The 27,854-nt window shown below is 38.1% G+C and overlaps 1 protein-coding gene across 1 annotated transcript; it reads left to right on the top strand.

The window, feature by feature from the left end:
• The first annotated feature begins 4,367 nt into the window (after positions 1-4,367).
• taok1a (TAO kinase 1a) lies at positions 4,368-26,880 on the top strand. The gene is made up of 20 exons (XM_047391722.1): positions 4,368-4,874; positions 8,400-8,648; positions 10,966-11,037; positions 12,257-12,358; positions 13,739-13,784; positions 13,883-13,979; positions 14,071-14,184; positions 14,713-14,804; positions 15,703-15,796; positions 15,907-15,988; positions 16,077-16,244; positions 16,350-16,550; positions 17,060-17,191; positions 18,889-19,125; positions 20,279-20,407; positions 20,546-20,749; positions 20,868-21,107; positions 21,297-21,509; positions 21,620-21,802; positions 22,147-26,880. Exons 2-20 carry the CDS (start codon positions 8,517-8,519, stop codon positions 22,648-22,650), a joined length of 3,042 nt encoding a protein of 1,013 aa, XP_047247678.1. The 5' UTR covers positions 4,368-4,874; positions 8,400-8,516; the 3' UTR covers positions 22,651-26,880.
• Positions 26,881-27,854: the final 974 nt, after the last annotated feature.

Raw genomic sequence — 27,854 nt, forward strand, 5'->3', positions numbered from 1 at the left:
TTCTCGGACGTCACAGTTAAAGGCGTGTCTTCAACGGTATTTTTTGTTTCTTCAGAATAAAAGCCAGATTTTTTTATACTTAAACGCTTTTGCACTGTAAAACCGTGTGTTGAACAAATGAAAGACTTGAACTTATTTTGTTTGGTATATTGTTTGGTGATTTGGAAACTTCTTATGAAAAAAGCAGCAATCACGATTGACCATAAACATTATGGCTTTTTATGATAAGTATCCAGACCAGATAATACTGTTTTCTCTGCCTTTTTTACTGTGGAGAAGAGTGGAGAAGAATTTCTCTGGCTCATTAGAACAGCATAATAATCCACAGATGACACAGAGATCCCAAAACATAGTGTTTGTTTGTTTGTTCGTCATTGTTTTTGACAGTAGAAAAGCAAATATTTAATATAATAGTTGAACTGAGAGCCACAACAGACAGTTCAACGCTTTCGGGTTGTAAATGCCCTTTCTATTCAACTTCTGTAATTTAATCTGATAAGGAGCTTTTAAAAAAAAACGTACACAGTTGCCGGTTACAAATTTTAAAGAAAGTACAGTTACATTTTAAATTTAATTTTTAACCTCTCCCTCTTTAGGTGTTCAGAAGCTGCCCTTGTCAAATGTTTCAATGTTCACAGCAAACTTGGACATGAGCCACTTCTTCTTCTCCTTCTTCTTTTGGTGTTTAATGGCGGTTGGCATGAATCTGTATGCGTGCATTACTGCCACCACTGGTATGGAGTGTGATTCAACATGGATTAATATCTTATATACTCAAATCCTATTAAATAATTTTGTTCTTTTTAGAAATCTTAAAATAATTTGTATATGTTTGCTCCCTTTTGTAATGAATCTATTAAGCTAAACCTTTCTTTAATCCTTTCAAATTCTCTCTTCATGCTTCTTATTTCCAGCTCATATTTCTGACACTATAAAAATATGTTCAATTGTTTCATCCATCCCACAGTAGTCACATTGTCCTGTATTATGTTTATGTATTTTAAAAAGCATATAATTAAGTCCTGTATGTCCTAATCTTAGTCTTGTTATTACCCTTTCCTCCTTTCTATTCCTTCTTCCAGTTCTTTTTTCACCGACTGCCTTTTTGATCCTATAAAACCATCTTCCTTTTCTTTCTCCATCCCACCTTTTCTACCATTCTTCCTTCAATTTTTGTTTGATGATGCTTTTTGCTTCTGATTTACTTAAATGTACTGTAAAATTGATATGATTTTGTGTTGCCTTCTTAGCCATCTTATCTGCCATCTCATTTCCTTTAACCCCAATATGTGCTGGAACCCATAAAAATACTATTCATAAACCCATCATTTATAGTCTGAATAAAGTATGCTGTATTTCTGGTAGAATGTCTGGCCTACCGTCTGAATGGTTATGTTTTAAACTCAATAATACTGAACTTGAATCTGAACAAATTATTGTTTTTAAAGGCTTTATGTCTTCCACCCACTGTACTGCTAAAAGTATTGCTAATATTTCTCCTGTGTATACTGATAAACCATTTGTGATTCGTTTTCCTACTTTTATTTGAAATTCCGGTCATGAGCCACTTCTGTGGACTTTGGTGTATTACTCCTATACTGCCCCCTGCTGGTCAGCTTGTGTAACTGCACAAAAAGAAAATCTTGGCAGCCTTCCACTGTCTAACACACTCCTTTGTAAAAATATTGGTAACATCGATTCACAAATAACTATAAATAAAGTTACAGTTAGGTATAACTTTATGTTGAGAAAAAATTTGATTAATCACCTGTCTATTTAAATGGACTTTATGCATAACTGGTTACATTTAACCTATCTTTTTTTTTTTTACTAGTACTATTATATAGAATTACATTCTTGAGGATAATTCAACAGCAGTGAATATCTTTGCAGATGCAAACTGGGTTTTGCTACAGTTTTTTGTAATCAAAAGAATATTTTTAGCAGATTAGTTCAGTTGTGTATGTTTCAGTTGGAATCTTTTCATTTTATAAGGCTGAAGTGCAAGAAAGACCTACAGGTGGGGTAGTGGACCTAATATCTAAATCAAATGAGTATAATAATATTTAAAGTGACCATGGTCCACCATCACTACATCTAGTATGTCTCAGTTCCTTCTCTCTTAAGAGAAAAGAGCTAAGGCTACTGAAACACCTAAAGATGCAGAAAAGGTTTATGATTTTTCATCTGATGGAACCCAAGGACAATAGTAAGCAAAATATCCTCAAAACATCATATGTGGAAGCTCAAAAAGAACCTGTTTTAATGCACGAGCCTTATGTTGTGTACCTTGGTTGTGCTGAAAGATTTTTGTAATCAGACTCATGTGGTATTGGCCATTGGTTATTTTTTGCTCTTTTTGCTGAAGTGTTCTTCATGGGAGAATCTAAAGAGTCAACATGACACTGAACATTTTATAAAAAATTCTAAAAACATTAAAAAAATTCCAAAAACATTTTTATATGGCCAAACAGTTTGAGTAGCTTAAAGCAATTGTTTTAAAGGGGACAGATATGGGCGGCAACATTGATAAAAGAGGTGGAGAACATGGTCCGCTAGGACTCTATGTCTCCAACCTCCCCCAGGATTAGGGAAAAGCTCTCCCAGAGGTGGGAGTTGAATACGTCCCTGATGTAGGGCTCCGCCAGATGTTACCAACAGACCCTCACTATACACTTGGGCCTGCAGAGTCTGTCCAGCCTTCTCCTCTTCTAGTGGTTCCAACTCACCACCTCAGCCCTTCTCTTTACCTGAGTTTCTAAGACATGCGGCTGAAGGTCTGAAGACACTACTATAAAGTCAATCTTTGACCTCTGGCCTAGCCAAGTGCACTGATGAACACCCTTTTGCTTGAACATGGTGTTCGTTATGGACAATCCATGACTGGTATAGTCCAATAAGGAAGTCCAATAACAAAACACTACTCAGGTTCAGATTGGGGAGGCCATCCATCCTACTCACACCCCACCAGGTGTCGATGTTGTTTCCTACTTGGGAATTGAAGTGCCCCAGCAGAATGACGGAGTGCCCGAGAGAGGCACCGTGCAGTACCCCAGATGGAGATGCCAAGAAGGCCATGTAATCCGCATGGCTGCTTGGCCAGTAGAGTGAAACAACAGTCAGAGACCTCTCCCAAAATCAAAGGCGCAGGGATGCAACCTCTCATTCACCGGGGCGAATGCCAACAAGAGACGACTGACGTGGGGGGGTTTTAGAGCCTAAGCTGTGAGTGCAGGTGAGCCTGACTATTTCTAGCAGATATCTTTAAACTTTCCACACAAGCTTGGGCTCCTTACCCCCAGTAAGGTGACATTCCACGTCCCTTGACCCAATTTGACCATCTGGGGACTGGATTGTCGAGGCTTCGACTGCCCCCCATTCCTCTTTGCACTGGCCCCGCATGCTTCCCCTTGCAGGTAATGGACCCTGGGGGATAGTATTGTGTCTCTCGTTTGAGCTTGGCCCATCCAGGTACCGCGAGTTGTAACCCGGCTACCAGGTGCTCACGAGGAACATCACGTCCTCTTCCTGCCGGTCCTCATGAAGGCTTCATTCAGTCTAGTATTATTAATTTGCTTGTCACATAAAACCAGATATTTACCTGCACTGTACAAAAAGATGTATTTTTTTTTTGTTAGAATTAAATGCCTGAATAATAAGAAATATTTTTTTTTTTCTCAGAACATTACATAGTTTGTTCAAATTCTGAAATGTGATAGTATTTGTAAGAATTTCCTTTAAACTGTATGACTTGTATCAAATGTTTTGGGTAACCTTCTAAAACGTCTCACAAACGTTTATAGAATAGTTTATAGAATTTTGGTTAATTCCTCCAGGCAAAATTGATGTAACTGAGTCAGATTATGCCTTTCAGACATCTCGGTGGGTCCAGAACTGGTTTCACTGTGCGTAATATACTCTTATACAAGCTTTAGCAATCATGTCGAAATGGTCTTTTGGTTTTGTAATGGGGTTGATATGCATATTTTTCACCAAAACATGTACTTCTCTGGGAACTCTGGTTTCAACATAACAAATGTTAAAACCTAAACCCATGTTGCCCACCTGGATGGTATGTGAAGAATTCATGGTGTGAGAAGAATTTTGTTTCCATGGCTAAAGATGAAAATGGAAATTTTCCTTATAATTCATGCATAACAGGCCTAAGCTGTAATTATCCCCAAATAATAAACAATATTTATCACAGTTGAATCAATGGCTTCAAACTTTTCCAATGAAGACATAATTTGGATGACATGGCGAATATTGTTTTACCACTTAGCGTTTTTTATAAGTTGTATGTTTAAAAGGCAACTTTTAAAGGTCTGTTTTTTTACTTGGGCTGTGGAGTTTCCGCCTCTGGATGTTCCTGGGTCAGGGAGAGTTTACTGCAACAGGCAGGGCGGAACTGCATTTTGTACCATGTCGAAGAGAAGACCTTTACATAACTTAATAATTCAGGTGTCAGTGGGCTAGGTGAAATATCCAGTTCGTTGAACGACTTCGCAGATCGTACTGGGACTTGTTTATGAGTGTTTTGGCGTTGTCCGAACTTTTCTCGCATTCTTCCCCAGCGTATTTTTCACTCAGAGAGGCGGCGGCGGAGCGCTCGGCAGCCATCTTTGGAGCTTGCCTGGGAGTGGGAACTGACTACTGTGGCACCCCAGTTTACTTCAAGGGTGGGCATTTTAATCTTTAGTAATTTCACTGACGTGCTCGGTGAAATCGGCCGACAGCGTGAAGAACCACGGGGATTTAGCTCATGAAGCTTCCGTGCTGGGAATGCAACTGGAAAAGTATTTTATAATCCCAAACTGTTTTGAAGTGTACACCACTCTGCTCGTCGCTCAGAGCTGCTGGCCTGTCAGAGCAGGGTAAGTTCAAGCTAACCGGCTAAGCTAAGTTAGCAAACATTAGGTCGTTTTTATTTTATTTTCATTAAAACCAAATTGTTGTTTAACTCAATGTTTTTTTTTTTTTTTTTAGTAGTTACATAACTGTTCGGGCTCGTCACACATTATGAACACTGCTTGAACTGTTTCATCCTTAGACGCGTAACTTAGCTAACGTGAAGTTTGGAGCTAACATTTAGTCAACATTGGGAATCATTTGACGCCTGATTTATATGCTTTTATTGGAGCCTAAAGTTAGGTTTTAGTTTCTTAAAATTTGTAATTTTATCTTTGATGATTGACAACAGACGGGGGAAAAATGTGACTACTTTTAGGAAACTAAACAGTGTGAAGATTGATAGCTGACTTGTAAAGGAAGGGAGTTATCCGCAGTGACATGAGCTGAAACGCCCAGGTAAAACATGTTGTTGTTCAGACCCCAAAAGTACTCACATGGGCTTCAAGTGAAGTAAACTTTAAATATTCAAACCTGCTTCAGAGATAGTGCTGTATTTAACCAAAGCCCACATTTATCCACCTTTCCCTCCAGAAAAATGTAAGATGGAGTAACTGTAACCCCTGTGTTTTTTTGTTTTTGTTTGGTTATGTCCTGTGGATCAGTCATCAATTTAATTTCAAATGTTTAAGGGGAGCTCCTAATCCTAAGTAGGTTCAAATTAAAATAATCTTGTAACATTTAAAAATGTTAACCCACTCTGATTTCAATTTAAAGTGCAGTTGAAGAATTTCCAAATGACACTGCAGTCATGTGTGTAGGTTAAAAACTAAGACAGCTACAGCGTTTTAAACTGAAATTCTGGGGTAATTTATGTTCCTTAACTGACTTAAAATGTTCAACAAACAATCATCAATGAGTATTTTGCCATTTTGGTCATAAGAATTTCAGTTTATAATAGTTTTCATAACAGTTCCTTTATTCAACCTGTAGGTTACATTTGTTACTTGGTAAAAAAAAACAACAAAATACTGCTCACATTATTTTGCAGCTAAATCTTTAACTAAATTATGAAGCTGAGATAAATAAAAAGAAATTAATTTTTTGATGGAAACTGAGGTGGAATAAGGTCTGATTTGGATCATTCTCTCTCAAAACTGAAAGCAGACAGCAGATCTGCCTGTCATGTGTTGCTTTTAGAGATTTCTCTTTGCTGTCAAATATTTCAATGCGTGTTTGCTCTTGTTTTTGTGCCAAGGATGCTAGATGTAACTTGTCAAGATTCTCACTAGGGCTCATTCCTACCTCGATAGAGCAATGTGAACAGGAAGTGCTGAGAAATGCAGCGTACTGAGGGCATACATTGGGAATTCCAGCCCTCCAGCTTTGTTGTCCTGTCCTGCTGCATTCTTAAGCGTTTTGTAAGCACTGGTTGAAAGGCTTGTCCTGGTTTATGAAGGTATCAGTTATCTGCACTTTTTTCCTCATATGTCAGTGGTCGAAAACAGTATTGTGACATATGACAACAGAGCTCAATGAGTAGCACCAGTTATATAAAGGACAATGGCAATAAAGAGGCACAGTCTTGCATGGTAATTAGACTTTTTATTTCATGACTGTGGCTGCATCTGTGTAAAATAGTGGGTTGTTCAGTGTTGTTGTGAGACAAAAGATGTCTGCTTGAACTGGGGGCTGTTTCTCTCAGGCTGGGAAAGAAGTCTTGTGACTCTAGCGTCAGCTATGCATCTGTTTGCAACTGATCATCTGAGCTGGATGCACTCAGTAAATTTTCCTCAGTGATCTTTTACAGTCTACGTTCGTAGGGCTGTTATAGAAACAGTTTAATAATGGAATTTTTAGCCTGACAGTGGAGTTGTGGTTACCTCTGTATTTTCTATTAAAAGAGGGATTTTACCTAATATTTTGGGAGCATTTTCCTCATAAGAACTCTAGTTGCGTAACATTTGAACAGGCATCATGAGCACAAAAAAGCAAAAATATTTGGTACAAGCCCCTATCATGGGAACAATAAGGAAACTTTAAATTGAAAACTCCGTTAAGTCACTCAGTTATTGTAACAAGTTTTTGTGACACTCTTCTTCTCATATTCAGCTCTTTTGATCAGGAGCTGTTTTCCACCACTAAACAGTTTTTATTCTCTTTCCTCTATTGGTAAAATGTTTCCATTTCCACCAAACAACTTAGACCCCACTCAGAGCTAGCTCTAATGCATGTACCATGCAGTCTGATCACACCCACACCATGGTGCATACCAAAAACATGTTTTAAGGATGGTTTCTCTCAAGCCACGTTTTGATTGGATTTGGGACACTTTCTGTATTAGTTCAGTAGTCTGTATGCAGTCTGTCCTGATAAAACTCTTAAAGGACACCCACTGACTCAATGTGACACCCATCAAGCAGCTGAGTGATTTCTTGTATGTCTTTTGGTTAAAAAGAACATACTAAGTAGGCTTTTTGAGTGTGCTCTTTAATGTGTTGAAATCTTCAGTGTATGCGTGCTGAAATTGAGTTTTGTAATGTCACACATTTATTTCCCTTTATTTCTCCCACATGGCATCTGTTTAGCTACATTATTGGACGCAGTTTGTAGGAGAATAAAGTTTGACTTGGGTAAATCTCAGCTGTGTTAATATCTAAATAACAAAACAGCGCGGTTGATTTTCTGTTAGATGTTGAAAGCTGAACGTTTCCACTTTGTTGGAAACCATTGTGTATAGCTTTTTGTTTGAGATTTTATCAGCTAACAATCAAATTACACTGAAAACATAATATGAAATTGTCAGGTATGTGTTGTGTCTTTTAATGTGTACTTTTCCAGTTTTGGTAATTTCTTATCGGATTTCTTCAGGTACAAAAGGGTCCATCTGCCATGAGATTTTTTCTACTGACAGTATGTCAATATGTATCTGTTTTTTTGACGTTTTGACAGTTAATTTTTTATAATCTGCTCATAGTCTACTTGAGGTTGCTTGAGTGTTGTTTTTAATGGAACAGGAATCATAATCTGTCATATATCCTTTTAGTCCAACCATATTGAGAGTAAGTTCTATCATAAACCTATTTAAGAGTTAATATTCAATAAAATTAGACTGTATGTGAGATATAAGGGTTTTTTATTAACCTTTTTCTCCATAATTAATAAAAAAAAAAAAAACAGTTAACTTCAGATGCAGCAACTAATCAGCCAAATACGGAAGTCTACTAGTTTTACTTTAATGAAATACTGAGAAATAGTATTTGTTTGCTGTTTATTAAATGCATTTAAACCATGACTTTCCATAGTTTTCCATCTATAAATACATACATCAGAAGCATTAACCTTTTTTAGGCTATTGGCATATTGATATACATTTTGGAGGGGAGGTCAAATCTACTACCCTTTTTAAAGACATTTTCTCTTTTGTGTTACTTTTTAGTCCCTATTTTTCCCTAAAATTTAACATTGTGCAAATGTATATTTTAAATAGAGATCTTCATAACCTTTAAAAAAATCTCTAACATTCAGTTTTGTTTCTTTTTGTATTGCAGCTCTGAACACATATGAAATCACTGTCCTGCAGATGAGCCGTCACAGGGGGCTTTTCCGTCGCTGTCGCAGACCCAGATAGTTCCTGGCGACAGCGGCATTGCCCCCAACTCCCCAGTATGCCCAACAACAGCCGGGTGGGGAACCTGAAGGACCCCGAAATCTCAGAACTCTTCTTCAGGGAGGATCCAGAAAAGCTCTTCACAGATCTGCGTGAAATTGGACATGGCAGCTTTGGAGCTGTATATTTTGTGAGTATTTTACTGGATACATAATAATGCACCAGTCAATTGCCCAGTGATCAAATCCACTTATTTTCCCTTAATCGGCTCTAAAAGAAGGTTTTTCTTTCTGTACTTGATCGTTAAGTGCATCAAAACTGAAGACTTCCTCTTTTAATGCTGTATAAACACATCAACAAGCAGCAATCTCTGTGATGTATCCTTTTTTTTTTGTTTTAGTATAAATTGAATAAAGGTTAGCGATATGCGTAAATGGAGATTATTTTGTAATCTTTTATTTTCTGTTAGACTAGTTTGATCAAAAATCCAGCAGCACGTTTTATAGTTTAAATTTAATTGTTGAACAAAAACAAGTTTTGTACAAGTGAAATTGTATGTGTTCTTAGTCCTTAGAATAGCATCACAATCCGCAGGTTAGACCTCAAAGAAAAGCATAAATTTATATTGGACTATAAATACTTGAGCGATGCGTCCTTATAGATATGTTTATGGCTCAAATCTTGTCTGGTTTGACCTTTAGCACCTTTGCTGAAAAGGTTTTACAGAAAATCCAACATCCTCGTTCACTTTAGTCATACTACCCACCAGGGCTGGGCGATATATCGAGATTTTAAAACTATCGAGATTTTTTCAAAAGAGTTATAATATGAGAGTATGGTCGAAATGGTCTATATTGCATATTAATTATTCTTTTAGATGTGCCAATTCTTCTGTCTTCTTCCTCATATGTCGGTGTCGAACTTCCCACGGCCCCTCCTCCCTCACATTGAAGACAAATCACCCCTCCCCACTGCCTCATCTAGTGGTTAGCTGAGCTAGAAAGTTTGCTGCTACAGCAGCCACGAGATGGAAGGTGAGGATGAAAGCACAGGAGAGGATATCGGAGAGCACCTGCTGAGCAAAAAAAAACCAAAAAACGGTTCACTCATTTGGAGATGGTTCGGATTCAGAATCTCAGATGAACAACCGAAAGATTTATTTTGTAGAGAATGCCGAAATCAAGTCCCGATAAAAGGTTTGAGCGCTATAAATCTTTTCCAGCATTTAAAACAGCACCATAAAAAAGAATATGAAGAGTGTGTTGAACTGCGTGCTGCAGTTCAAACTGTGAAGCCTTCCCAGCCTCCTGCACCGAAACAAACCACATTACAAAACTCATATACCCGTGCTGTCCCTTATGAGAGAAAAAGTGACAAGTGGCGTGAGATTACTAAAGCTGCGGCGTATCATATCGCTAAAGACATGGTCCCGCTCTCAGTTGTGGAACAAGACGGCTTTGTACAACTGCTTAAAAGTCCTTGACCGAAGATACCAGCTACCGAGTCGGAATTATTTTGCCAGAGAAGTGCTTCCACAAATGTATACGTGTAGCACATATTATTTGAGGAAGATTATTTTAATATTTGCCAGTAGATTATTTTTGAGCCATTTCTTATGTACATCTACAGCTGTTTACATGCGTCTGCATCTGGGACAAAGCTTTGACTCAGATGTATACTAAAATGTATAAAAAATTATTTTGAGATATATATCGTATTTCGCCATTCAGCTTAAAAATATCGAGATATTATTTTTGGTTCATATCGCCCAGTCCTACTACCCACAATTGCCAGCAATAGCAACTTTAGCTATTCTGTAAAAATCTTCCATAAGGTTTAGGATTGTGTTCATAGTTAGATGACAAAACCAGAATTTCAGCCTCCGCTCCAATTCATCCCAAAGGTGTTCAAGAAGGTTGAGGTCAGCACTCTGTGCAGGCCAGTCAAGTTTCTGCACAGAGTGCTGGAGTTCATTGATTTGGTGGTGTGAGCCAATACCTTTGACAATATAGTGTATGTATCAAAGAAATAATTTGAGTCTGCAACATCAAGGCTTTTGGTGGCTTATAGACATTTCTGAGTATTCCCAAGGCAATGTTTTTGCTGTTGATTAACCAGTCTATAGGTTTTGTTTCTTTGGTTATCCATTGTTCTGCTTTTTTCCCTAACTATGCATTTTATGTTTGATGGAGTTTACAAGATCAGTATCTACAAGCTTAATAAAGTGTTTTTTTTTTACACTCAGTGTACATCAAATGTTTAGGTGTTGTATATGGTATAATGGTTCAGTAGCACCACACCGGTGGTTAGTTGGTTAAGGCAGTTCATTTTGCAATTTGTGGATCTTTTCTGCATAAAAATTAAAACGATTATTTACAAAAAAAATAACACATGAATGTAAAGTCTGTTTTGGTTCTGCCTGTTCACTCCAGGTTAAGAAAATAAATCTTTCAGTCATTGTTAAGTCGCCGTGTTTAAACTCACAATCAATTCTTCCCATCTTCCAGGCACGGGATGTGCGGTCTAATGATGTGGTGGCCATCAAGAAGATGTCTTATAGTGGGAAACAGTCCAATGAGGTGAAATGGCTTTTTCCAAACCTTTGTGATAATAACACATCTTTTCACAGCTGACGTCTGAGTTTTTTTGAAATTATTGTCAACCCTTTAAAGATGCAACATTGACTGTAGTTCTTTTACACAAACCAACTTTTTAAAATGAATATAGTTGCAGTGAGTGGCACCAGTTTAAAATCTTTCTTTTCTTTATTATTTTTCAGCATACTCAATGGTTAATGTTATGTCAGTTAGTGATTAACTGCAGTAAATGCAAAGTTAAAGATGTTATCTTAAGGATAACCATTAACATGAAGAGACCTCTAGCATTCTGTCCTGACTTTTTTAGGTTTTGACTCAGTGTTTTCATTGGTTGAGAAATACAAAAATATGGTCAAAGAACATAAATAATGAATTGCTTTATGTACCAATAAACACCAGCCGTTCTATTTTTCTGATCAGCTGTTTATAGTATAACAGCAACAATTATTGCAGTTCACACTATAAAGGCTCCACATAGTCGGGCGTACTCGGCTCCGCGAGAAGCTACATTTTTATGACCGCTTACCAGTGTTGTTTACGTCAACGATGTAAAATAAAATCATTTCGTTGACGCCTCTTTATTTTCATGATGATACAGAGATGATGATGAGCTAAACGTGGTCCTTTGATGACAAAATTGTAACAAGCCGTGTGAGTTTTCTTTGACTCCATGAAAACGGAATCCATCCGAAAGAAAAAAAAACGAATGTATTGTAGAGAGACGGCGGTAAATGTGACCACAAACTAGGTGGGAAAATACCACAAGTCTTAGGCAGCACCTGAAGGCTCACCAGGCTGATATTCTTTCATATGAATACAATGTTACTCGACAACGTGCTTGTGATAAATTTCATAGTAAGTTTTTCACAAAACTCCTGGTGCAAATGGGCTGATCATTTCAGGACGAAGTTAGCTTGGTTGCGCTAACATCAATTCATTAGCTCATGTGTGTTACTGTTATGTGTAGAACGTGCAGGGATTTTTGGCCAGGCAGCAAGTGTTATGTGTTGTCATATTGACCCATGTTTGAGTGACAGTCTGAAACATGTGGGCAAATTAAGCATTTTAGAGTTGTTGCTTTTCCCCATTTGTCTAAATGAACAGCACACTTAGCTTTTGTAACATTTTGAAATATATATATATAATTGTATGTTTGCTCTCAAATCTTTTTCTAAATTTACTCTATGTGTGGATTTCACAGAAATGGCAAGATATAATCAAGGAGGTGAAGTTCCTGCGGAGAATACAACACCCGAATAGCATAGAGTACAAAGGATGTTACCTGCGAGAGCATACTGCTTGGGTAAGGTTTTCATTTTAAAACCAGGAAAAATGAGAAGTTACTAGCGCTGCATGATAATGGAAAAAATTTAAATCAAGTATTTTAATCACTGGAGTTTAAAACGAATTGACACACAGTGTGGTGAAACGCTGCGCTTGAAGAGCAGTTAGTTGCCTTGAACATAAAATTTCTATTCATACCTTTTGTTCAAATGTAGGATTGCACTAAAACATTTGAAGGAAAAGCAGCAGCATGGTGTTCATCAGCAATCTTTGGAAAACAAACTGATGAACTGAAAATAAATTACAAGAAGTTTTAAAAGACCAAGTTATTTGAGTCAAGCACATTTGCTCACATTTTAGTACAGTCACCGAGACATCCTATTCATTGTTTACATTTTGGTTAAATATATCTATATATTAATCGTCAATGGGTCCATCTGTGTTTAAATTTCAGGTTTTTGCACAGTTGTGTTGCATTGTCAAGTAGTGCAGACACCACTGAGAAGCAAATCTTGCACAGCACGTGTTTTTGATCCACATCTGTGTTTAAAACTGTGTTTTTACGCAAATTAAAAAATTTCAAGGTACTAAATGGTGCCATGTAACACGAGATGTTTGCGTAGACCATACTTACCAAAGAGAAGGTTCACCGCTTCTCCTCTTTCTGCCATGTTTACTTGCACTTTTCAAAACAAGAACACATGTAGGTTCTGTCACTGAATGGATCAAGGGTGCACATCAGTCTTAAGACAATACAAAATAAGAGTGTATTTGGAACGCATAATATGCTGAAATGATGTGGAAGGTGTTTGATAATTGCATTGTTTTTCTGACCATTTGGAACCAAAATCGAACTTGAATGAAAAATCTGATTTATTGCTTATGTAATGACCTATCTAGCAGTGGCCAGACCACAACATGAAAAATGATCCATCCTCGTCAGACCTGAAGCAGCCACAACACAGTTAGTGCAGTTTTAACTGATTTTATTTACAATGGTGTGAATATTTAAATGTTTTCACACTGAAGAAGGAGCAGAATGACCTCAGGGTGAACTTTAGGCCAAAACAAAAAACAAAGAGAAACTATCTGATTCTTAGAAAAAAAAAACAACCAAATGACAATAACTTGCCTCCATAACTAAAATGAACAGGAGTTAAAAATAAAAGGCAGCTCACCCCTACGAACTCCTCAAAGTATTTGCATCTACCAGACAACTCAGACTAAGGCATGACTGGTTGGGATGAGCAGAGGAATGTTATGCATCATCTCCACCTGGGTAACCAATCCGTATTCTTCTGGATCCAACAATCACGGAGGGGCACTCGCACACTCAGATTTACATAATTAGAAAAAAAAGAAAAAACAAATACTTACAAATCACTTAATTTCTTTACAGCTGGCAATGGAGTACTGTCTAGGCTCAGCCTCAGATTTGTTAGAAGGTTAGTTAACTCAGTCACTATATGGGGGTGTTGTTCCCCCTTTGCAAGTTTGCCATTTTTTGTCATACTTGCATCACTGATGATTTGATGCTTTCCAGTTCACAAGAAACCCCTCCAAGAAGTTGAAATAGCTGCTATTACTCATGGTGCTCTTCAAGGATTGGCTTATCTTCACTCCCACAACATGATTCACCGGTGAGTATTTTCCAAGCAGACTTTTGTGTTATGTTTTGGGGTTCTGCCATCACAGGAAAACCTTAATCATTTCCTTCTATGTATTTCTCAGTGACATCAAGGCAGGAAACATCTTATTGACCGAACCCGGTCAGGTGAAACTAGCAGACTTTGGCTCGGCCTCCATTGCCTGTCCAGCAAATTCATTTGTTGGGACTCCATATTGGTATGTAAACAGCTATGTACATGTGAATCTCAGTAAATTAGAATATAAACAAAAGGTATTTATCTGAAAACACCAATCCATCCCACTATTGTAGGACCACTAGTTCAGAATTGGCTTATCGCAATGCAATGAATGTGACTGTAGTAGCCCATGGCCTGGATATGTTTTTGTTTTTGTTTTGTTGTATTGGCTCTTTAAGCGCCGATTCTGGCAAAGCCTTGCTGTAGTCCAGGCCTCGTGAATCTCCCAAACTCTCAAATGACTTGCTTCCCCCAAGATGATGTTTTGTGTGTTACCCTCTTTGTAGAGGGTGTCACATTAACTCCAAGCCATAATTCATCCAAATTAGCAACAATAAACCCTTAAAATACTGCAGTCTAATTAAAATCTAATACACAGAGATGCCACTGTTTACTGTTTCTGTGTTATCCGTTTTGGAATTAGCGTTTAATTAATTGTTTTGCTCATCCGTCTTTTCATACTTTTTTTTTTAACAAACTTACCTTACTACATATGTTTTATTCTCAGGATGGCTCCAGAGGTCATATTGGCTATGGATGAGGGCCAGTATGATGGAAAGGTGGACATCTGGTCTTTAGGAATAACTTGCATTGAATTAGGTATGCCATTATTCCTTGGATTTTTTTTTGTTTTCATTATTTAAATATTGCTGTCAGTCAACATTAGTTTATGCCATTTAGGCTGGTTCCTGCAACAGCAGAAGCCTTTACAAGCTGTGCTTCCCCTCATGCGACTTGGTTCATACATAACATACTTTCAATGCATAGGCATGTGATTGTTCTGCATTCTTTTTACCTGGTAAATGAAGAATTCTAGAGGTGTGGAAAGCACCAAGCATTCATATTTTTCTGCTTTGCGTAAGCTTTGCTTTGTTTTGTATTTTTTCTAACTGAGGGCATACATGATCTAAATACTCCTTCTGCACAGTTACATGTGTTTGGCCGTACAAAGGAACCTTTAGAGCATTGGTGTCCAAACCTTTTGTCACGCAGGCCCAAATGGTCAACTCAAAATAATTGTACATTTTTTGGGGGCTCAATTGGGGGGGAAAAGAAGTCCAATCTCAGCAATAAGAGCAGGATTTAGATCACTTTATCTTTGAAAAAGCTTGCAGTATTTGCTTTTGAGCAAGAGTCGCTGGATAGATGTGGTCATATTTACTATGAAATTAAAAATAATTTTAAAAGTGTGGTTATGAAAAGATGATATTTTACATTGTAAGATTTTAAATTGGCAGGAACTATTGTGTCTTAAAAAGAAACTGTCTCCATCTGCATCAGCCACCTGTTCTTGCGGGCCAAATATGTATCATTCCTGAACTGCAGTTGGGAGCCGCACAAAATCGTGGGCTGCAAATGGCCCCTGAGCCACACTTTGGACATTACTGCTTTCGAATCTGAAACCATACATTTACCATAAATTATTGTTATGTTTTTACTCTGTTGTCTTCTTGCTTGCAAATATTATTTCTAAACTGATTTGCTTCTTGGTTGATAGCTGAGAGGAAGCCTCCACTGTTCAACATGAATGCAATGAGTGCCTTGTACCATATAGCACAGAATGACAGCCCAGTTCTGCAGTCTACTGAATGGTGAGGGAAAATTGTTAAGATTCAGCATGTTGTTTGATACAAGATGTTCAGTAGTATACTTTAATCTAAACTTTGTGGTTTTTTTTGGGTTTTTTTTTACTCAACTGTAGGACGGATTATTTTCGAAAATTTGTGGATTCTTGTCTTCAAAAACTTCCTCAGGAAAGACCAAACTCTGAGGAGCTCCTAAAGGTGGGGTTCGTCTCAGCTTTGCGGTCAGTTCTTTTAAACCTTGGCAAACGTTCCAACTTTAATGCTTAATTACTTTTCTGGTCAGCAGCATGCATTTATCCTGCGTGAACGACCGGAATCAGTCCTAATAGATCTGATAAATCGGACCAAAGATGCAGTGAGGGAACTAGACAATCTGCAGTATCGTAAGATGAAGAAGATCTTGTTTCAGGAAGCCCACAATGGCCCCTCAACTGAGGCGCACGATGAAGATGAGGTCTGCCTCTTGACTATTTTAACAAGCCCCTACCATACCTCTGTATGTTTTAATCTTAGCCTCCATTGTTGTAACCTTTTATTGTTTCCTGTGTGACATGTTTAGGAGCCAGAGCACAGTGTAAGTAGAACGGGCACAGTGAACAGCGTTGGGAGCAACCAGTCCATACCCAGCATGTCTATCAGTGCTAGTTCCCAGAGCAGCTCCGTCAACAGTCTGACTGATGCGGGCGATGACAAAAGCGAGCCGGACATGGATGGAGACGGCACAGTGATGTCCAACAGCTCAGTGATCAATCTCAAACCTGTAAGAGATCAAAGTCCCAGTGTTCTGTGTACCTTTGATTTATCAGTATTCTCATCACAACAGAGCTGTTGTGTGTGTGTGTGTGTGTGTGTGTGTGTGTGTGTGTGTGTGTGTGTGTGTGTGTGTTCCTGTCTTGGCATCACAGTGAGAACCATTTTCCCGATTTCACCATCAAATTGAGGACCGTTTGTACCAAAGTGAGGACATTTTGCTGGTCCTCACGACCTATTTTGCTAACGGTTAGGTTTAGGACTAAAGTGTGAATTGACTTTAGGTTAAGGTTAGGGTTAGGCATGCACTGGTAATAGTTAGGTTTAGGGTTATTGTCAGGGTTAGGGCATAGAAAGGGTTGAAAATGACTGGAAATCAATGGGAGTCAACACATGGTCCTCACTACATATAGCAAAACAAGAGTGTGTGTGTGTGTGTATATTTTGCTTCTGGTTGGTATGCAATATCTCTCTTTCTGACTTGACAAGTTTATTCTGCTGCTTCTTTTTTATGTTTAGGAACAAGATATGTGTAATGAAGAGTCAGAGCCTCACAGCAGAGCCACAACAGAGCCACAATCTCCCCCTGCACAAACTCAAAGACCAAGACGAAACCGTGAAGACTTCGCAACAATACGCACAGCTTCAGCGGTAAAAATAGCTTCTATCCTGACTAAAGATGTGGGAATTTGTCTGTTTGAACTCATCTGTAAGCAGCTGTGATAATAGGCATTTTCTGTGGAAAATCTGGATACAAGTGTTTACATTTTTGTACAAACAAAATCTGGTAATGCCCCTATAATAATTTACCTTGGATTTCTCTACATGGACTATGGAATATAAGAAGATCTAAGAATAGTGATTTGAAATATTTGTATTTAACCTTTCTGCCAGGAGCCTTTCATAATTTTTCACATTAGGATCAGAGGTGGCGTCATACTGCTGCGTAAGAGGAGTTGCTGTAAAACAAGGTGTTACTATAAATTTAGAACAAAGACATCATGATTATAGAGTTTACTTTCTCAACTGTCTTTAATATCTTACTATTATTGAATTTGCTGTCTATTCAGCCTTCCTGTTATCTACTTTAGGTGTTGCTCTCTCTCAAACTCTATCAGCTTGAATGCTTGAATGAACTTTAGACATGTCCTGTATGACTTTACGGCTCTAATCGGGTTTTCACCACACTACTAAGAAAAATACCTGATACCCGATGCCATTTTTAACGTTTTGGATGTTTTTGGGATGTAGATTTCTTAAAAAAAAGAAAAAAAAGATCAGTTAAGTATATCAAGAATAACACTATCAGTGTTTTTTGTCTCTTATTTTGTGCATAACCAGTAAATAGTGGGAAATTGAGCAGCTATTTAGTAAAAAATATTGTAAATGTAAAAGTGTGATTACTTAGCAAAGCAGCACAGAAGACAAGATAACACTTGCTAAAAGTATTAATATTCTGCAGTGAAGAATGTATCTTGGATTTGGTTGAACGATTGGAAAACAGTTTTTTTTAACTGTGTACACAAGGATCTGGTATTCAAATGGATTTCACAGCAGGCGTGTTCGGGTTCTGTGTTTCTAGTAATTTTGCCTAATTTTATTGTTTTTATGATCAACTAGAGCCAGCTGAGTAGGTTCCCACGGATGCTATTGATAATTTTGCCAGCCCTAGGCTCTGTTGCTTCTATGCATGTTGTAAAGTGAATTTTCAAAGTATTGACACCTACATTTTTAAAGGAGATGTACAGCAAGTGTGCCATAATAAATAATTTGTGGGTTCAACCCAGCACAGTTTGCTCTAATTTGATCATGTGTATCAATCGATATTTATTGAGAAAGGCTGAATGGACATTTGCACTTCTCTGATTTGCGCGTGGACTGTTTTTTTACTAAGCATTTGAATAAGGTTTTATCTTTTAATTTTTTATTATAAAAACCTACTATGAAAGATTGTTTTTATAAGTATTCATAATGAAAAGAAATTGGACCTTTTTCAGCTCACTGCTGAGTTTCTGAAATAATGACAGCATGTCTGTTGCATGGCAGAGTTTGGGTATGACACTATAGCACGTTGTTTCCTTACCTGTGAGCCAGGTGTTACCAAATTGTAATTCTGAGACGAGGCTTGTTTTTGATATAAGCTGCATATCTGCCTATTATGTTGCACATGATCTGAAAGACAATATATTGTCTTTGCCTTGTGTTTAGTCAATGCATCAAGGGTAAAAAAACAGAATTTTATCTTCCAAGAAGAGCAAACCAGTGATTCACATCCTTACAGCTTGTATGTCATCCCAAAAACATGTCTATTAAGTTAATTAAAACTAAATGTCTGTTGTGTTTGTCAGCTCACACGCCAGATGAAGGAGCATGAGCAGGACTCCGAGTTAAGAGAGCAGATACTGGGCTACAAACGAATGAGGCGGCAGCATCAGAAACAACTGCTGGCTCTGGAAAACAAGCTGAAGACTGAAATGGATGAACACAGGCTCCGTCTGGACAAGGAGCTGGAGACCCAGAGGAATAACTTTGCCCAAGAGTTGGAGAAGCTGGTCAAGAAACACCAAGCATCTGTGGAGAAAGATGTATGCGTTCAACACATGCATTTATTCACTTGGAGATCTGTTTGCGCTTTGTTCAGTAACAGAGAAGTTAGAACTTTTTCCAGTTCTGATCATACTTGATTGGATGCCTATTCCTTGCATGTTTTTAAACTAACCCAGCTATTACATTAGGGCTGCGCTATGCAACATTCATATTGCAAAAAACTGCTTGGACTACAATAAATGTTTTTCTTTTTTTTTGTTTAGGCACCATGCTTTCAGGCTGTCTATGTCTCTAACATATTTGGTGTTGCTTGTAGTTTAATGAAGGATAAAATGTTTTCGAAGGTAAAGTGGTGGTACAGCGGTCAAGTCATTAAGAAACAATGTTTTTCCATAAAGCCCTGCCAGAAGCAACCGCTTAAAGGGTTGTTGAGGATATTTTTCTAGTGAGGTTCTGTGACAAAAATTTCCTTTTACCAGCAGTAAAAAATGTCATCTTACTATGAACTTGTTGGAAAAGTATGTAAATCCTGTCAGACATGGAAGCGAGGCAGACATATGCTGATTTGGAAATCTGGAATCATTTTCAAATTACTCGGAGACCTGGAAAAACTGGAATCCTTCATAATCCTCGATCATATTCTGAATGTTGGTCAGTTAGACAAGAGGACTGCTAAGTTGTTTTAAATTGTTAAAGTCAGCTAAAACAGTACAGGTAAGGGAAATATAACCAATAGTTTCACAGAACCTCAGAACCATTTTTTATGCTTGGCAACAGCAGAGTTTACATTTAGAAAACAAACCTTTGATACCTCCAAACCTCAGATTTATTTTAAACGACTTTCCTTTCTTTAGATAAGGCATCTTCTCTATTGTCTTTGTTGTATCAGTGAAATTGCTTTACAACCAGATGTTTGTGTTTTTCCAGCCACATTTGCAAACTGGTAGAAGACTACTTTTAGTCTACAGTTTGAATCCCCAACATAGGAGTTGTTTTTTTATTTGCTAATCTACCGTATACCTGTGAGTCACTGTCAGAAACAACAGATTAAATTAATATATCCTATCCTTCTTTCCTTGGAATAAAGGATCTGGATACTTGCATACAAATGTAGTCTAACAGAGGCTCCTACATTGGCGGCTGTTTTGCTTTGATCGGACTGAAACTGGTGTGTATTTTTTCTTCCACTAGGCAAAAACATTCAGCAACGATGAAAAGAAGTTTCAACATCATATCCAGAGTCAGCAGAAAAAAGAGCTAAACAGCTTCCTGGAATCCCAAAAACGGGAATACAAGCTTCGCAAGGAGAAACTGAAAGAGGTTAGAAACTCTGTCAAGCTCTTTTCTTACATACTGTACGTCTTTCCATGTACTTGGAGGTAATAAATATAATTTAAAAAAAAACTACATCTACAAACTCAACTTTGATAGTGAGGTTAAATGACTGTTTTTCGTTAGGAACTGAATGAAAACCAGTCAACGCCCAAGAAAGAAAAGCAGGAGTGGTTGACCAAGCAGAAAGAGAACTTCCAAAACCTCCAAGCAGCAGAAGAGGCCAACCTGCAGCACAGACAAAGGCAGTACCTGGAGCTGGAGTGTCGCAGGTTCAAAAGAAGAATCTTGATGGCTCGCCACATAATTGAACAGCAGCATTTGCGAGAGGTCAGCACTGCTAAGCTTCTCTATGAGTTATTTACAAAGTCAAATCTGTTTTTTGATTTCCATCTTTAGCAGTAACCTTTCCTTCTTGTTGTCATTTCTTCTGTGTGCTTGGTGATAGGAGTTAAACAAGCGTCAGACCCAGAAGGACTTGGAGCACGCCATGCTTCTCCGGCACCACGAGTCCATGCAAGAGCTTCAGTTCCGCCAGCTTAACAACATCCAAAAGACGAGGGTCGAGCTGATCCGTCTGCAGCATCAGACAGAGCTCACCAATCAGCAGGAGTACAACAAAAGGAGAGAGAGAGAGCTTAGACGCAAACATGCCATGGAGGTTCGTCAGCAACCCAAGAGTCTCAAGGTTAGTTTCTGACCAAACTTGAAACTCATTTGATATTTGTATCGTTAAGATTGACTGAACCAGTTTTTTTGTCTCTGGTTTGACAAAAAAAGAGGTACTAATTCTACTTTCTCCGTCAGTCTGTTAAAGATGTTTGTGATTAAGGTCTACATATATTATGAAGTTAATATCTTTTTTCATGTTTCCAAGTCCAAAGAGCTCCAGATCAAAAAGCAGTTGCAAGACACATGTAAGATCCAGACCCGGCAGTATAAAGCACTGAGAAACCACTTGTTGGAGACCACGGCAAAGTCCGAGCACAAAGCTGTCCTTAAACGACTGAAGCAGGAGCAGCATCGCAAACTCGCCATTTTAGCAGAGCAGTATGACCAGTCCATCAATGAAATGCTCTCAACTCAGGCGGTGAGTCTGGTAGTGCCAGAAGCGTCAATTCAAGACTGCTGATGCAGTCAGAAGATGAGTAATGTTTGCATGAAGTTTTTACACCTTGGATGTTCATTCCCTGTCTGTAGTTACGCCTGGATGTGACTCAGGAATCCCAGTGCCAAGCATTACGGATCCAGCTACAGCAGGAGCTGGAGCTTCTCAACGCCTACCAGAGCAAGATCAAGATGCAGACGGAGGCCCAGCATGACCGTGAGAAGAATGATCTGGAACAAAGGGTATCACTCCGAAGAGCACTACTGGAGCAAAAGGTTGAAAGTTTTACATTCAAGAGCATATAATATAATTTTTATAAGTTTTCATTTTAAATTGGCTTTGGGTTTCAAGATCATACAGGTTGTTCTTATTTCCATATAAAGTTTGCACACTTTTCTTTTGTAGAGGATCTATGGGACAAAGTAAGAGTGCTCACCTCATGTAGTTTTTTTGGTAATGCCACTGAAATTGTGGTCGGCATATAAAAAAAAAAGTAAAGTTCATGCTTTGTTATCATAGTCACCCTACATCAAAATCTAAATTTCCATTAGTGACCCTTTCCGTTACTCTCGTACCTGTGAATAATGTTCTCTTGTTTTTTGTTTTTTTTTTCCTTTAGATTGAGGAAGAAATGCAGTCCTTACAAAGCGAACGCACAGAGCGAATCCAGAACCTGCTGGAACGTCAAGCCAGAGAAGTTGAGGCTTTTGACTCAGAGAGTATGCGCCTGGGCTTCAGCAACATGGTGCTAGCAGACATCTCCCCCGAGGCTCTCAGCAATAGTTTTCCCGGGGCTCCAGGAGGTTACAGCCAACATCAGCACCTGCGCCCCTCTTCAAGTTCTCAAGGGCCGCAATGGGGTAGCCGGGGTTCGAGCTTAAGTTCTAATCACAGAGGCAGCCATCACCACTATCACTCCAGTCCCGGAGGGTCACCTATGCAGCAAGCCTGGGGGCAAGGCTCACCGGGTGGAAGGGGTCAGATGTCCTGGGGTCACCCACAAGGTGGAGCCCTGATTTCTCGCAGCCCACAGGCAATGGGAGGGCGCGGTGAGCAGGGTATGAGCAGGAGTTCCAGTGTCACCTCACAAATATCCAACGGGTCGCACCTTTCCTACTCTTAGATGCCCTGCCTGCTATGGAGTCACTTTATATAGAAAATCTAACAGCAGGAAAATGTACTGGCTTTGCTCTTGTCCTCTCTCTGCCTGTGACACTATCTCAAAACTTCTCCCCTGTACAGATGTGGATGTGTGGTGAAATAAATGTTGCTCAGGTCAAAAGGGGCAGGGAAAAGCCCACCCCATCCTCAAGGCAGTTTATCAGCACACATACAGATTCTGAAATGCATGTTACACAAACATGAGTATGAATAAGTAAGTCTCATTTGTTTTTATTTACAGTTCTCTTCTACAGAGGACATTTTTTAAAGACATACGTTTGTGCTATTCACAGCCATTGCTCTCGTTTTGCACATAAAACACCACTCTAAAGCCTTTGACGTTTTTTTAAGTGTAGATTCAAACATAACATAAAACTGATTTAGGTTCAGGACCATCATCACTTTGATCTTCCCATTTGTGTTTAGAAATGCACTGGCCAATCTGTCTGTGGTACGGTAGAGAACCCCTCAGAAAAAACTGGGGATGCTTTGCTGTTGTCTACCAGCCTGCTGTACTGGTCATCGATGGTCTTTGTGATAAATTAGGCTCCTTCTTTTTTATTATTTGGTTTTTATTGAGACATTTTGTTCCACCTTAATTCTTGAAGATTAACCAAAAAACAGAACTTCGCAAATACAGAACCAAACAAATCTAATTGCTTTAGACGTGTGCTTCTACTAACACTGTGCCTTTTTTAAGCTTTGATAACCCAGTTCAGTTTCAGATACGTATTGATCTCTGGTCTTTAGGCTGGGATGTTATTTCCAGCCCTCCCAGATGGTTTTGCATAAATTTATATTAATTAAATATAGCGAGGAGAAACAAAGTCAAAGCTACTTTGGCATGTTGGTGTTTTTTTTTTTGTTTTTTTTTATGCCTGAGGGTGATACTTCAGGGGTAAACTTTACCTCTGCAGAGAATGTCACTTGTTAGCCTTCAAAAACAATCTTAGTGCTAATCTTTATTTTTTATTAGTGCCTTTTAAAACTGCTGCCTTTTGCAAAGCACTTTATACAGCTCAACGAGTGTAAGATTAATATTTGACTTCTTTTCTCGAAGCTCCCGGTGAACGAATGTTTCATTGGTACGCATGTAGAGAAGTCCGACTTACCTGTGCTGTGATTTTTTTTTTTTTTTCCTAGGAGTATCAGCAAGAGGCTATTGGATGTTAACAGACACTATATGAGCATTTTCCAAATTTTACAGCTTTGTTCTTTGAGTCTGTAGCTGTTTGTTACTGCTTCTGTTTGTGTTTCTGTGGGACGTTGACTGAACAGAAAATGTGACGATGCTACAGTGTTTTTAGTTATGTACAGATGACCGTTTCAATGAAACCAACTGAACAAAGTTAACTGAGAAATCTTTTATGTGTAGACAGTGAGTTATGACCAAGACAACAGGCTTTGCGCTACTGAACTTAAGCACTACTTTTGAAAATAAAAAGTTGAGGCCTAAATTAAAAGAAAAACACTAAAGGTTAGTAGAGATGTAATTGTTGAGCTCATCCAACACACTGGCAAGGACCTGCAGGGCTGTAGACACATTACCATGCATAAGCATTGATACCCATTGAACTTTTTCCACATTTTGTCACATTATAACCACAAAGTAAAGTTATTGGGATTGTATGTGATACTCCAACACGAAGTAGCACGTAATGGTAAAATAAAAAACATACATGGTCTTTATAACTTGTACAAATAAAAATCGGAAATGTGTGTTGTGCATTCATCAGCCCTCATAAATTTATAGTTTTTAAAACTGCCTTTTGATGCACTTCCACCTACAAGTGTTTTGGAGTATTTCTGTGCTACATTTGCAAATGTAGAAACAGAATCTTTTTCCATTTCTTCTTTGGGAAATATCTCACGTTCAGTCAGATTGCATCTGTGAACATCTGTTTTCAAGTCTTGCCACAGAGGGGTCTGTCGAATTTGACTTTGCCATTCTGATAAATGTGTGTGCTTTGATTTATAGATCAAAGCTTTTTCTTCTCATTGGTCCTCTTACAGTTTTAGGTCTTTAACAGTCTCAACAATCCTTTTTATTTCGTAGGGTAACTGTTTATATCCATCCATGCATCCTCCCATTAACTCTGACCGGGGTCCCTGTTCCTTCAAAAGAAAAGCATCCCCACAGCATGCTGCTTCCCACAGTGGGAATGGTGTTTTCAGGATGGTGTGCAGTGGTAGTTTTCCACCACACGTAGCTTTTGCATGGTGATCAAAGTTGAGTTTGCCCTATCCTCTGCATCACCTTTGGCAAAACCTTTACTGGACTTGCATCTTTCTTTGAACAACTGCTTTCTTCTTGCCACTCAGCCAAGATCAATAGATGTCCTACCTGAATATTCTTCCACCTGAGCTGTGGATCTATGCCACTCCTCCAGAGTTACCTTGGACCTTTTTGCTGTTTCTCTGGTTACGGTTTCCATGTATGCCATACACATTTCATTTTTGGATCGTGTGTTCCTTGGACTTCAAGATGTGTTAGTTTTTTAAAGTTCCCTGTCAAAGATTTTAAGCCTCTACAGAACAGCTGGATTTATACCTAATGGCTGTTTTCAGAAGGCATTCAGTTGCACTAGATTTTATTTTTCTTTATCAGATTATCTTTTAGTCCAAAAGAAATAAAACCTAATCAAAGACTTTGACGTTTGTGGTTGTAACTTGACAAAACATGAAAAGTTAAAGGGTTGTAAGTACCCCATTATTCTGAGTTCCATAGGATCAGTTTTCTGCTTTCTAGCCAACAAAGTGCCTCCTTTTAACTTTTTAGAAGATCATTTTCAGGAAAGATGAAAGGCCAGATAGTTTGGGTCTGTGCTCCTAAGACTCAGTTGGAGATACTCACGTTTTTCATGTTCTTTAGGCGCTTGCTCAAAGTGTTTACCTGAAAAACATTTTCTGAGCTTGATGTCACAGTATCGGCCCTCTTCTTTCGTACGTCTCATCTAGTTGTGTGGAAGTAGCTTATTTGAAAGACGTTCTTAGTCCAGTTGTTATTCCTCATTCTTGTATTCACAATCATCTCCTTTAAATGCCACTTATGAAGTCAGCTGAGCATTACTGAATGTTTTTTCTCAGTGCTGCCTGCGCACCTTCAAGGATTTTGTTCTCGTTCCAGAGTGATTCTTAACTGTTATTAAACTTAGTTTCTGGCTCTTCCTGAATGATGTTCTTTGACATCTTCCAGTCACATCTGAGGACACAAAATGTGGTGGCATCTTTATTTTTTCGTTTCAGGTTGGAGTTTAATTTCTGTATATACTTCATTACAGAAAGTTTGGACATTATCAAGTAACATAGTACTGTATATGGCCCCAAAAACTGTTTTATGCCTACTTCTACTTTATCCAAGTAAGTTGTATTCAATCCTCTTCTGATTTTCATCTTTTTTTTAAATGCTTGGTTGAAAAGAAAATCAGAAAGTACTAATAATTGGAGTTTTACCACACATCAAAAGCCAAGACCAAGTGTTTGAATGTTGAACCAATCAAACCTCACATACATGCCAAGTTTTACATTGATATGGACAATTATGCTCACTGTAATGCCACATGTGGCTAAATCTAGATGTTTCCGCCAGTCAAGTCACCTCATAAGCCCCTAGTTTTTGTTTATAGTTTTTATTGTTTCATATAACTCAGTTTTTACATCCTACTGACTGAAAGCAAGTCGGATACAGGATTGTGAATCGGTAACTGAAAAGGATTCTTTCTACGGTCAAACACTGTGCCATACCAGAGTCGCCAAGCCCGAACATCAGTGCATCTGTTTCATCTCCATGCTTTCACCTGTTGGGGGACTGTTGGTTAGAAATGAATCATGAAGATCAGTTGGTTCTGGCTTTGAGATTAAAGTAATAAAGGGTCAGTTAAACAATGGTGGAGTTACAGACAAATGATGAAAAGATTGCATTTCTTTGAAGATGTCAGTATTCTTTGGCACATGACCACTACAATTTATAACTTGTATTAAAATGTATAGATGGTGGAGCTTGTAATTGAATGTCAGATGTTATGAAGATACATGAGAGATGGTAAAGAACTAAAGGTGGATTTAAATTGTGTAAAAAAACAAGATGGAACAAAATAGGATCCATTACTATATTGTTTGTATTGTATTTACCATTGTGTTGGCAGAGGGACATCGAACAGAAATCAGCTGTAATAAAGTAATTTTAGTATAATTTGCCTTGTGTATTATTGCTGAACTGTATAGAGTATATCATGTGCATGTATTACAAAGCAGGTGTAATATAGTCAGTCATTTTTTACCGCTTAATCCATACTGGTCCACCTGCGATGGACTGGTGACCTGTCCAGGGCGTACCCCCCAACCCCATAGACTGCTGGAGATAGGCACCAGCTCCCCGTGACCCAGGTGTAATATGTTATTAATCAAAGACTGAGCTTGCCTGCAAACCTGCTTATCAACTAATAAGTCAATTTAAATTTACCAACCACAGATTTGTTCATATTTAAATAGAATTTGAACAAAATAACTGGTCCAAGTCAAAAAGATGGTACTTGTTGAGAGATCCTTAAGTTTAGATGCAATCCTTAGTGTTTAAAATGCTGTTTGATATTAATGATAAAAAAATGTATTAATTGATTTTCAAAGGTTCCAAAAGATATGTGAGAGGGTATGTATATTACCCTACCAAATATTGAATCCAACCCATCTTTTGTGATTGCACAAGTTATTTTTGCAAAGATGATAGTGATTAAATATTTGAAGCTTTAATCTTTAAAGGCAACATAAACAAGCTTTCAATGGATGCCCATTTCTGCCAAACATATATGGTCATAATTTTGACTTTTAGAATTCTAAATTATAAGATACAGTGTTAGAATTATAACTTCCAAAGTCAACTATGGGACTTAGTCATAATTTTGAGATTTTAAATTATTATTTTACATTTTTAAGTCATATTTAGACTCTTAGAAAAGTCATAATTTCAACTTTCAAAGTTATAGTTATGACGAAAGTCATGCATTTGACTTTTAGAATTATAATTTTGACTTTGCTTCATACATTTTATATTTATATTTACAATGAGACTACACATTTGAGTTTTTAAATAAACAGATTATAATTGCGACATTTAGAGGCATACATTTGATTTTCAAAATGTGATTCAGTCATAATTGCAAAATTCAA

Source organism: Girardinichthys multiradiatus, chromosome 18 (assembly GCF_021462225.1).
Source record: "Girardinichthys multiradiatus isolate DD_20200921_A chromosome 18, DD_fGirMul_XY1, whole genome shotgun sequence".
NCBI lineage: Eukaryota > Metazoa > Chordata > Actinopteri > Cyprinodontiformes > Goodeidae > Girardinichthys > Girardinichthys multiradiatus.